Source organism: Lolium rigidum, chromosome 6 (genome assembly GCF_022539505.1).
Source record: "Lolium rigidum isolate FL_2022 chromosome 6, APGP_CSIRO_Lrig_0.1, whole genome shotgun sequence".
Taxonomy (NCBI): Eukaryota; Viridiplantae; Streptophyta; class Magnoliopsida; order Poales; family Poaceae; genus Lolium; species Lolium rigidum.
Genome location: NC_061513.1, coordinates 215,655,403 through 215,667,212, shown reverse-complemented (window position 1 = coordinate 215,667,212; position 11,810 = coordinate 215,655,403). Strand labels below are relative to the sequence as shown.

At 47.2% G+C, this 11,810-nt stretch overlaps 1 protein-coding gene and 1 pseudogene across 1 annotated transcript; both read left to right on the top strand.

Annotated features, from left to right (window-relative positions):
• Positions 1-4,082: 4,082 nt before the first annotated feature.
• On the top strand, positions 4,083-7,947 carry LOC124660840 (splicing factor YJU2-like). The gene is made up of 8 exons (XM_047198677.1): positions 4,083-4,345; positions 4,780-4,929; positions 5,020-5,154; positions 5,268-5,333; positions 5,501-5,566; positions 5,657-5,746; positions 7,093-7,174; positions 7,482-7,947. The coding sequence occupies exons 1-8, from the start codon at positions 4,148-4,150 to the stop codon at positions 7,697-7,699; spliced, it is 1,005 nt and encodes a 334-aa protein (XP_047054633.1). The 5' UTR covers positions 4,083-4,147; the 3' UTR covers positions 7,700-7,947.
• A 350-nt stretch (positions 7,948-8,297) lies between these two features.
• On the top strand, positions 8,298-10,420 carry LOC124663750 (annotated as a pseudogene).
• The last annotated feature ends 1,390 nt before the right edge of the window (positions 10,421-11,810 follow it).

Genomic DNA, 11,810 nt, shown 5'->3' with positions numbered 1-11,810 from the left:
TATCTTTGATAATCAATAAAGCTAGCCAGATGGCATTCCCTCAAAATAAACGAGTTAAAAAGGTTTTTTGTGATGTTTGGAAGTAAACATAGTAGCTAGGACCTAGTTACTTCAGCCTAGCGCCATGGTGCTGGACTGGTTATCTGAGTAGAGTTTATAAAAAGCAAGACAAGAAAGATTGGGGGAACTCCCTAATGTAAGATGTTTTAGATATATCTAAAATAAACTAGATACAAATCAAAAAGACTGAATCTACACACTAAAAATAGACTAGATACACAAAACCGATGTTCAAAAAAAAGACTAGATACACAAAAACGAGCGAACCTTCAAAAGACCTTAAACGTCTTGTCATTCTAAAGGAATATTTGATTTGGGGAGATAAACTTACGATAAAAAATTGAGCTTGCCATGTTTTATGTGAGAAAATGACATATTTGATTCGGGAAGAGTCTAGGAACTCGTCTTTTCATTCTTTGTAAGTCGATTTTTCTTCCGTACAAAGGATGACACATGACATCCGATTGTTTCCTATTTCATCAAAAGTCTGATTCCTATATGTGACATTGTTACATGGTTAGTAATTTATTAATTTTCATTTAAATACTAGTGTAAAATAACTCGAGTAAAATAATTTGTGCCAAATAATGAGTTAACACTAAAAAAAACAAGTGGCAAAATCGATCTACCATGCATGCAATGGAGAAAAAATCAAGTTTTGAAAATTGAATGTAATCCGGTTGACAAATATAGCCATAGTGTTGTAGGTTTAAAATTATTCCGTTTAGTTTAAACAATGTTAAAGGTAGAAAAAAAATGCAAAATAAACAATGGTTTGTGAAACACCGGAGACGCGTCACAATGCCTACCAAATGAGCTGGAGGGAAAAGTCTCACCCATAACCATACACGCTCACTCATGCAAGATCTTCCAAAACTTAAAGATTGACACTGAACCCGTCATGTATTGAGAACTTTGACTTGACCTGAGTAGGATGTTTGGGAGCAAAATTTATTTTGAAGTATTCTATAAGAATACCGTGGTTCTAAACAAACCATACCATGGTCAGAAATTCAATTTGGCTCCCGGGTGCGTATGCTCCCTCTACCAAGAAATATATTTTGAAGTGTCGAAAATTTTTGACAAAAAATTCTACCTCTAGATCTCCACAATATATGTTTGTACGCCAAGTTTCGGGAAAAACCGATATTTTTTGTGGTCTATATAAAAAAGAGAAAATTTATGTCGTGACAAGCTTTATTTTAAGCACTGAATTTTGTATTTTTTACACACGCCACAAGACAAGTAGAATTTTGACGAAACAACTTTGTGGACGTGTAGCATGTAAAGATGTTCGTGCGAATTTTTTATTTCAAATTTTTTGATGTTTCAAAATGTATCTAAGATGCATTTTAAAATAAAGAGATCATATGATCCCATGTGCCAAAACATCACTCCCTACCATGGTTTTCTACTTTGAGGTGTTTGGATTTACCTAAAGCTACAGTTATATATAGCAAAGTAATTACAATGCTGCAGCTTTTTTTAGTATAGTATAGAAAAAAGAGGTCAAGATGGAAGACCTATTTCTTTTTTCAAAACAAAGAAAAGCAAACTATGATTCACTAATACCATATGTGTGAACCTGCATTATTTCCAGTGGAGAGGCGAATGGAATGGGGAGGTGTGGTACGTGATCACAATATGGTAACTTCCTTCTATCGTGCAATGAAGGTTTGGCTTATCTATGCGCTTGAGCGGAAAAGAGTCCGGTAACTAATCCTAGCGTTGGTGTAATTGTCTTAGAGCTTCAACGCATGACACACCAACTTGGACGCTTATTCTCAATCAGATTCGCTCCGCTTTTTCTGCCACAAACCAAAAGCTAGCCAAGCATCCGACGCAAAGTTTTGCGTCAACTCCTCTAAATCAGCACCCAGCGACTAGGATTATACAACATAACTGCCGATTGGCTGGGTTCTAAATCCTAACGCCCCTAGACAAGCGCCCCCATTGAAGATGCCCTTAGAGCATGTCTAACAGGCCCCGTATAACCCGCCCACGCCGTAAAATTCCGGCGACATACGGGGCAGGCGCGGTTCGGGCCGTCTAGCAGGCCCCGTATTCGGGCCGCCCCGTTTCGGCGGAATACGGGGCCCAGGAAATCGGCCCCTTCGCCCCGTACATATAGTGGGCGCAGGTGCGAGTGAGGGGTTAACCCCTCACTCGCAACCCTAGCTCCGCCGCGCGCCGCCGCCTCCTCCTCCCGCTCCGGCGAGCAATTAGCCGCTCCCCGCGCCGCATTCCACCCCCAAGCTAGGATGGACTCCCGCCGCCGCGAGAGGGCATCGCCGGCGAGCGGATCGAAGCGATCCCGCTCGCCGGACACCGTAGAGGAAGCGTGGCGGCGGCAATGCAAGAGATCCGCCGCCGGCAGCACGTGCCGCGGCCCGCAAGTACAACGGCGCCGCGTCCGTCCCGGAAAAGCTAATCGACTTCGCGCGGGGCGGGCGCCGGTTCATCGAGGATCCGCCGATGAAGCCGATGAGCGGGCTCAAGTTCGACGAGTGGCGCGCCGACCGGGAGCGCCGCCGCCGGGCGAAAGAGGCTTGGAGCAGCGGGAGCACCGGCGCTAGAAGAGCTCCGCTCGCCGGCGATGACGAGGAGGCCCCGGACTTGTTGAAGGAGCTACGGCAGTTCCCGAAGGACGACGCCAAGAGGAAGAGGGCAATCGAGGAAGAGGTGGCGGCGGCCATCGCCGCCGCGAAGGAGGCGGAGTTGCGGGAGGCGGAGGCGGAGGCGGACTCGTACCTAGTCGACCTCCCCGAGTAGGATCGCGCATTCTGGATGTAGAATCAATGAAATCCGTAGTATGATCAATGAAATCCGTAGTATGATTCATTGAAATCGAACTTCCCGGGGTTTTTATTTTTGAAAATACGGGGCGAAATACGGGTTCTCGCTAGACGGAATGCCTCTTTCGTTGCCAACTTTTGGATACGGGGCGAAAAAGCAGCCAGATACGGGGCAGAAATATAAGGGGCCTGCTAGACATGCTCTTAGGCGGGCACTTGCAATTTCTAGATCTCATGGTTTCCCAATATCATTTTCGGTCTTAGATTGCTTGTCCATGATTCAGCGTATTCTATCCCTGGTGCGGGATTGATCGACAGACTAAGGTGAGCGACATGAAGTTTTTGTCTTGCTCCTTTAAGTTTTCTGAATATGGCGGAACATATTTTGGCTCGTAATTCCGAGTTCTCAGTTTGTAATATTTCTGTTAGTGTTATTGCAGATAAGTGGCGGAGGCAGACTGAGTGTTGAGGGGCTCGTTTAGAGCAAAAAATACAAAATCTGTACTGTTCATAAACTTAAGGTGCAAATCAATGGTGTTAGGGGGCCAGGCTCTGCTTCTCCATGCCTCCGCTATTAGCCCTTGTTTATTTCTAGTGTATTTATGAGGATGAGAGGAGATTATTTTGTATCCCGGAAATTCTCCACTGGTTCATTTACTTCTCCGATTTTGAACATAATAATCCCGAGATATCTCCTCTCATCCCCATATTTTTTTACTAAATTGAAAACTCTCCATCGTACTAGTGTATTTTTTGGGAAGGGTATTTGAGAGGATTGAGTGAACACCAAATTTCCTTCCATTCCATATCTATTGGGAAGAAAAATACGAGAGAATAAACAAGGCCTTATTTTGATACTATTTTGAAAGAACTTTGTAATGACTTCACGGATTTTTTTTAGGGATTGCAATGACTTTACTAAAATGTGGCATTTGTTACCCGGATTTGTAGATTTTTTGGGTTTGGAAAAATTTGCAGCCAAACTAGGTGTTTAGGCCTCACGCTAAATCACTAACCCAAAGCCGCCCACGCGTTTTTTTTTTTTCAAAGCCGCCCACGCTAGTTCACCCGACACCGACCACAAGCCCGCTTGTTTTATTTTCCGTGACGGTTCGAGCCGGGTTGCTATTCGTCCCGTCCGAAACAGCCGAACCCGAGCGCAACCCAAATCCCTGCCGCCTTCCAGCCTTTGCGACCCGCCAGCGGCCCAGCGCCGCCCGCGAAACGACCTGCCCCTCCCCTCTCCGGCGCGTCCAACCTAGCGCTCCGGCGAGCACCCCGGCGGCGGCGCGATGGGTGAGCGGAAGGTGCTGAACAAGTACTACCCGCCGGACTTCGATCCGGCGAAGATCCCGCGGCGGAAGCAGCCCAAGAACCAGCAGATCAAGGTGCGCATGATGCTCCCCATGAGCATCCGATGCGGCACCTGCGGGACATACATCTACAAGGGCACCAAGTTCAACTCGCGCAAGGAGGACTGCATCGGCGAGGTACGCACGCGCCCCCGCCCGCCCCTCTTTCGCGATACTAGGCTTTGTTATCTAACCCTAGAACCGCGGCGGTCTCGAATTGCACGAAATTGAGTCGATTCGCGCTTCGATTGGCGACTGACAGTGTGTCGATTTTGCCGTGGTGTTTGCCTGTTGATGCTTGTTCTGCCCTGGACAAAAAGCTAGTATATCTTAGTGATCCCAGTCGTATGAAGATCTTGCTAGTCAAACAAGCTACCCAAATTTGCAACCAATATTTAATATGCAGTGTCCATCAGTATATATGGGGAAACATAACCTTCTAGTATTTTATTATCCATTGCTTGGAATTATTGAATCATATATCCATATTGAAAATGTGTATTTCTGATTACTGATATATCGGCGCAATGCAATGCAAATCCGTGCTAACATGCTTTCCTTTTTGTGTGCAGACATACTTGGGCATACAAATATTTAGGTTTTACTTCAAGTGTACTAGGTGCTCAGCCGAGATTACCTTCAAAACAGACCCCCAGAATTCAGACTACACGGTGGAATCTGGGGCTAGTCGGAATTTCGAACCGTGGCGTGCAGAGGACGAGGTAAATTGTGTGGGGCATATTCGGCACAGCTTCTATGTTTCAATCAGTTTGAGCTTGAATTTAATCATGGTGATGTATTTTTTTTCTCAGGTTGTGGACAAAGAGAAGAGAAAACGAGAAGCGGAGGAGATGGGAGATGCGATGAGAGCACTGGAGAACAGAGCGAACGACTCAAAGCAGGACATGGACATACTTGCTGCTTTAGAAGAGATGCGGTCCATGAAGGTACGATCTGGTCTCTGGCCATTCTTTTAAGTTAGGTTAAACTGTACTTGTATATGCACTTGAAATGTTAACTTGCTGAGTTCTGACATTGTTTTTTTTTGTTCCGTTTGCAGTCGAGACATGCAGGAGTATCAGTTGACCAGATGCTCGAAATTTTGAAGCATTCCGCTCACCTGAAGGCAAGTGCGCAACATTTTTTTTCTGATTTTTAATAAAAGTTTTACATGTAGTGTTTCATTTTTCAGGAATTCTGTATAGTAGCTTGCTAATGGCATGGTGTGTTTCTGCCATCATTTTCTTAAAATCTCTCTTTCTCTAACATTTGTAATTTTGTATGTGATTACAGGAGGAAAAGACGGTAGCAGAACTAGATGAAGAAGACGAAGAACTCATCAAATCAATCACTTTCCGAGTAATCCTCTATGCAAACTTCCATATGTACCTGCAGGTGCAAACTTTTGCATGGATTTTTCTAACTCTCTCGAACTGTTGGCTGTTGCAGAACTCGAAAGACTATGTGAAAAGGATCGATGACGATGACGACGATGATGAAGAATTTGGTATACCAGGCCAGTCAAGTATCACGGCGAAGGTACTTATCTCACTGTATTCTTCCTTTCCTTTTCTAGTTTTATTTCATTTTGTGGGTTATATGTTCTTAATCATCAATTGTAGTAGAATCACTTTAGAGCATTAGCTTGAATTCAATTTCATCTTCCAAAACTAGTTGACTTGACAAAACAGCCATCAGTTACAACCTCAAAATAGGCTGTTTTATAATGTCTGTACACTTGTTCTATTTGAAACATTTCGGAATTCCTCTTCTTGGTAAACTGTAAATATGCAGCATATATGTGTAGATTTGTTTAAATTGTAAGCCAGCTAATAAGCAAACTTCAAATGCTGAAATACTAGTTGTCTTCTGTGAAGTGTTTGTTATCTTTTATCTAGGATGTTTTCAGTTTGCATTAGATACATCAACAGTTGGAGCTAAAAATGATGAAGCCATTATTTTATTTTTTAGAGAAGAGGAGCCTCAATGGGCTCCCAGTTTCATTGAAGAAACTAGAGTGCCAGTTATACATTGTTTTCAAAACGAAACCGCATTGAAGAGAAGCAGGACAACTCTACTACTTTTCTAGAAACAAAAATCAGAACCCAATTGAAGAGTCTGAAGATATAAATAACCAACCGAACTTTTGACCTAGACGACCAACGACTATCAAGACACATAAAAACAAACAGACACAGAGACTACAATCTACTACAGCCAGACTTTCCAGGAGTTGGAGTTTTCGGGTTTTTCAGCAGGAAAGGATGAAGAAGGACATCATGCAGCTATCCTCCTTCTTACGGGATTCCAGCCATGTCTTTGTCCAAAAATCTCATCCGCAACGTGTGCCATTCTCCTAGCCCCCTGTAATAGAAGCTTTCGTAGTCCATTTTTCTGCAGTTTTCCCATTGGTTAATAAGATGACAAGAAAATAGAATGTCATTAGTAGGATCCCCAGGCAGGATTCTTTTAAAGCAAGATTTATTTCTCGTTTTCCAAACAGCCCAGAAAACAGAAATGGATTCCCTATCCTAACAGCTTTCCTATCTCTACCTGAACAAGCATTTACTGGTAAGAGTAAAGGCTGATCATTGAGCAATATGTTTACAAACAGCAAACGTTGGCGCAAATCTAATGGTAATATGAAGTATCCCTCACTGTAGCAATTTATGTTGGTAATATTTCAGAAGTTTTTTGTGTTCAGAGTCAAGAGTATATTGTTTGCTTTTCTGTCTTGGCATGAAAATTCTTGTATTTCGTTTTCAATTCGATGTTTCTTGAATTCCTTTATGTAGTCGGCTGACAGTTGTGTTTTCGTTTTCAGTCTGATGTCTCTTGAATTCCTTTGTTTGGTCGGCTGACAGTTGTATTTTTTTTCTCTGCAGACCAATGGGTCTTCTGAATCAGTGTTAAATCCAACAGATGTCTTGACCACAACTAATGGTCCTGAGAGTACCAATAAAGAAGGTAGGCACATATGCGCTCATCAATTTTTTACCCCATTATTTGTACTGTTAAGGTCCATGACTGCACATGCAGAGCCCCAAATTTGAGAATTCACATATTTATATGAGCTGAGCCTGATCATGTTCCACATACCATGCACTGAGGCAGCTTATCTTGGCCATGACCGTCATTATCATGGATTACAAACATCAACCCTGTTTATGTTGCTACTATTTCTTTCTAGTGTTACCTTTGTTATTATGGTTAACTAATAATGTTCCATTTCGAAAACAAATGGCTTACTTACTGTTTAACTTTTGCCCTACAGTAAAGAAGACGGTGGCATCTAAGATGCCCCAATTCATAGTGAAACCAAAGCACACTGCTGCAAATCCTCTGAAGAAACAGAAGACTGAATCTGCAGCTGTCCAAGATAACGGCAAAGCACCTGTTGTTGCCACCGAGGAAAAAAGTGGAGCTTCAGAAGAGAAGACCAATGTTCTTCAGTCCCTCTGCCAGTATGATAGTGATGAAAGTGATGACTGAAGACAAGGATTCTTGGAGTTTCAACTGCGCCGGGCAAGAAAGCCCCTGGAACACGATGATGTAACTGTCTGTAATTGTATACTTTTGCAAAATCTCTGCTGCCAACTCTAGGTCTGCGCTGTTGCAAATCTATGGCAGCTAATAGTCCAGATATAGCTGTATTCAGAGATAAAAATTTGTAACATTGACAAATTCGGAGCAATTAAAGAATTATCTGGGTGGCCTCAGAACTTGGTTCCGCAGAAGCAGCACTCAGATTGTGGATGGGTGTACTTGGCATCGGCTGCATCATCGCCCATCTGTGTTCATGTCTTCGTCGTGTGAGCTGATGTTTATGCACATTTTTATTTGTATAAATCACCCAGCATTTGCTCATTAATCCTTCATTAGTTTTTCTGACTGTATCACCATGGCGTGCAGCGGGGGATTCTTTTCACAGGATGTGTGTGCGGGGCACGTTGGAATGTTGGATGAGCATCCGATCCGTTCCCTCTCCTGCGTGACCGGAACCAACACCAACTGAGTACTCCACCATATAAATCTCGCTGGGCCGAAATCGTAGAGCATCACCGGAGGGAGCCGCGGAATTCACAGCATCATGGTGCGCGACGGCAACCGCAACGCGAAGAAGAAGAGGTCCAACGCCGACGAGAAAGCGGAGTCGGCGGAGCCCCTCCCATCCGCCGCCGCCGCCGTCAAGGTACCCACGAAGGGCCGCCTCTCCACCTCCACCACGCGCGATTCAAGGGGCGACGACGCCGACAACAGCAAGGTCACCCACCGCTCCCGCACCGCCGCCAAGTCCGGCGTCACGGTGGACGAGAAACCCTCCAAGCCCAAGCCCGCTTCCACGAGGCCCGCTACCTCGAACCCATACCTAGCAGGCGTCGATCTGCCTCCGTCGGACTCGGACTCGGACGACGACGATGACGAGGCCGCCGAGCGGAGGAGGTCGCGCGCCACGGTCGACCTCAAAGCCGCCGCGCTCTCGAAGAAGGACGCGCTGAGGAAGGAGAGGCGCGAGGCGGAGGCGGCGGCGCGCGCGGAGGCCGCCAAGATGGACGCGCTCCGGGACAACCTCGACGCGTTCGCCGTCACGATCCGCGGCCGCGCCCCGGGAGGACCCGTTGCTGCCGCCGCCGCCGACAACGCCAGGGACATCGTGCTCGAAGACTTCGACGTGTCCGTGGAGGGCGTGCCGCTGTTCGTAGGCGCGTCGCTGCGTGTCTCGCACGGCCGACGCTACGGTCTCGTGGGGCCCAACGGCAAGGGCAAGTCCGCGCTGCTGAAGCTGCTCGCGGAGGGGCGGAAGCTCCCGGTGCCGCGCGGCATCCGCTCGACGCTCGTGGCGCAGGAGGACAAGAACGATGACCCCCGTCCGGTGATCGAGGTGGTGCTCGCGGCGGACGAAGAGCTCGCCAGGCTGCGCGCCGAGAGGGCCGAGCTCGAGGGCTCCGGCGACGCCGCCCGCCTCGCCGAGGTGTACGAGGAGCTCAGCGTTGGGGGCTGGGATTCCGCGACGGCGCGGGCGTCCAAGATCCTGGCGGGGCTTGGCTTCGACCAGGAGAAGCAGGCCAGGCCCGCTAGCTCCTTCAGCGGCGGCTGGGTGAAGCGCATCACCCTCGCCGGCGCCCTGTTCGTGCAGCCGACGCTCCTGCTGCTGGACGAGCCCACCAACCATCTCGACCTCCGCGCCGTGCTGTGGCTCGAGGAGTACCTCGTCGCGCGGTGCAAGAGCACCGTCATCGTCGTCTCCCACGACCAGGACTTCCTCAACTCCGTGTGCGACGAGATCATCCACCTGCACGACAAGAAGCTCCACGCCTACCGCGGCAACTTCGACGATTTCGAGAAGGCGGCCAGGAAGAGCAGGAGGAGGAAACCCAACAACAACAAGGCCAGGTGCGACGAGTACAGCGTGGAGTTCCACTTCCCGGCGCCCGACGAGCTCCCCCGACGCCGGCCGCTCCTCCAGCTTTCGGAGGCAGGGTTCAGGTACCCGGACTTCACGCTGTCAGGCGTGGACTGGACGTGTACATGGGAACCCGAGCCGCCATCGTCGGGCCCAACGGGGCAGGCAAGTCCACCCTGCTCAAGCTGCTGTCCGGCGAGCTCTCCCCGACCCAAGGCAAGGTGAGGACGCACCACAAGCTCCGGACTGGGCGCTACTCGCAGCGGTTCGTCGACACCCTGAAGCTGCACCACACCGCGGTGCAGCACCTCCTCGAGGCCCACCCGGACCTGGACGGCGACGAGGCTGAGGCCAGCGCCGCGCTTGCCGAGTTCGGGCTGCCGAGCGAGAGCCACCTGACGCCGATCAACAGGCTCTCCGGCGGGCAGAAGGCGCGCGTGGTGCTGGCGTCGATGGCGCTGGAGGAGCCGCACGTGCTGCTGCTCGACGAGCCCACCAACCACCTGGACATGCAGACCATCGACGCGCTGGCCGACGCGCTGTGCGAGTTCGCCGGAGGGGTCGTGCTGGTGAGCCACGACTCGAGGCTCATCTCCCGGGTGTGCGACGACGAGGAGAGCAGCGAGGTGTGGGTGGTGCAGGATGGCACCGTGAGCACCTACCATGGCACGTTCGAGGAGTACAAGGAGGAGCTCATGCAGGAGATCAGAGAGGAAGTCCAAGGCTAATCATCACATGTCTGTGACATCGATCGGTAGCGAATGCTGAATCTTGTCTTGTTAGTTTCAGTTACTGAATCTATGCAGCCGGAGAGCCTGTTGATAGCCACTCTTTGTGGTATATCATGCAGTTTTGTCCAGTTGAGAAAGTTGTTTCTGCCACTTCGTTTTTCTTATCTTGAGTTGCACATTATGCTACGTGACAGCCAATGGTTTTTGTATCGGCAATAATCCTTGGGTATCATATGGAGAAAAGAGGTTTTACCTATATATATGGAGAAACCTATATTTAGCATGAGACTCACTAGAAGCTAGGGTATCATGGAGAAAAGAGGTTTTACTCATATTCTCAGGGCACCACCTATATATATACATATATGGAAAAACATATACGGAATACTCCTACCATTGCTACGGGTGCGGTGCATAAATATAATACAACCTTGTAATGATATGTCAGATTTGTTGCAAGCTGCATAAAGAATTGAGTCACTATTGCCCCTTTGATATATACAATTTTTAATAAAAAAATATCAAGAAGTCACCTTAATAGTTTTTTATTTCAAATCTTATTTCTTTTTTAGCTACCGAGCCACTTTAAATGTGTCTAATGCCTTACCATCCGAGAAGCACAATTCTTAAATCTTCACATAAAATTTGTTACCATATAATATTATCCAACGATGATTACAATGTTTTGATGGTGCAAAATTTACGCTTCCAATAAAAACAGTAATAATGAGTGGGCAAACCAACTGCAGGAACACTGAGCTTAAACTTGTGCTTTCGGGACAAAGGGTTGCTGAATCTTAAAAGAGTGCATATTTTTTTGGACTTTTGATGCATTCATTGTCAATACATTTATTCAGTTCTGGTTAGTGAGCACCTGAAGCCTGAAGGTGTAAATAAGAAAAATGCTCTTATACCCTGTCCTCTCCTGTACCGTGTAGATGATGAGGCCATCACTGGAGGTTCTTCGCTTCAAACAACTCTGCGCTATGGGATTCTGATAAGCATGGTGCAAGGTCTTGGTCTCAGATTTACTTATGGGCTTGCCATATGTTCTTGTGCCTTGCAACTTTGGGTTGGGAGATTCCTTATCTCTCATGGAAGATCCAATGGTGGTGAAATTGTGGTTGCCCTATTTGCTATTATTTTGAGTGGACTGTAAGCATGCTAATTTTACGAGACTTCCTTACATCTCTACTTATACATTGATAGTCATCTTACACAATGCTCTTAATTATTTGCAGTGGACTTAGTCAAGCCAAAACAGCTCATGCACATACTTTCCTCCATCGGCTGCTGCTGCAGCATATTTATTGTGCTCCTCCTGCAAATTCACGGCAGCGCCAACTCCCATCCTCCATGGACGCTCCTAGAGACAGGGGTGGTTACGTGATTGGAGGTGGAACTGACAATAATAAATAGAACCACATGTGAGATCAGTTCAACAGCAGGTACTCAAATTTTTTTAATG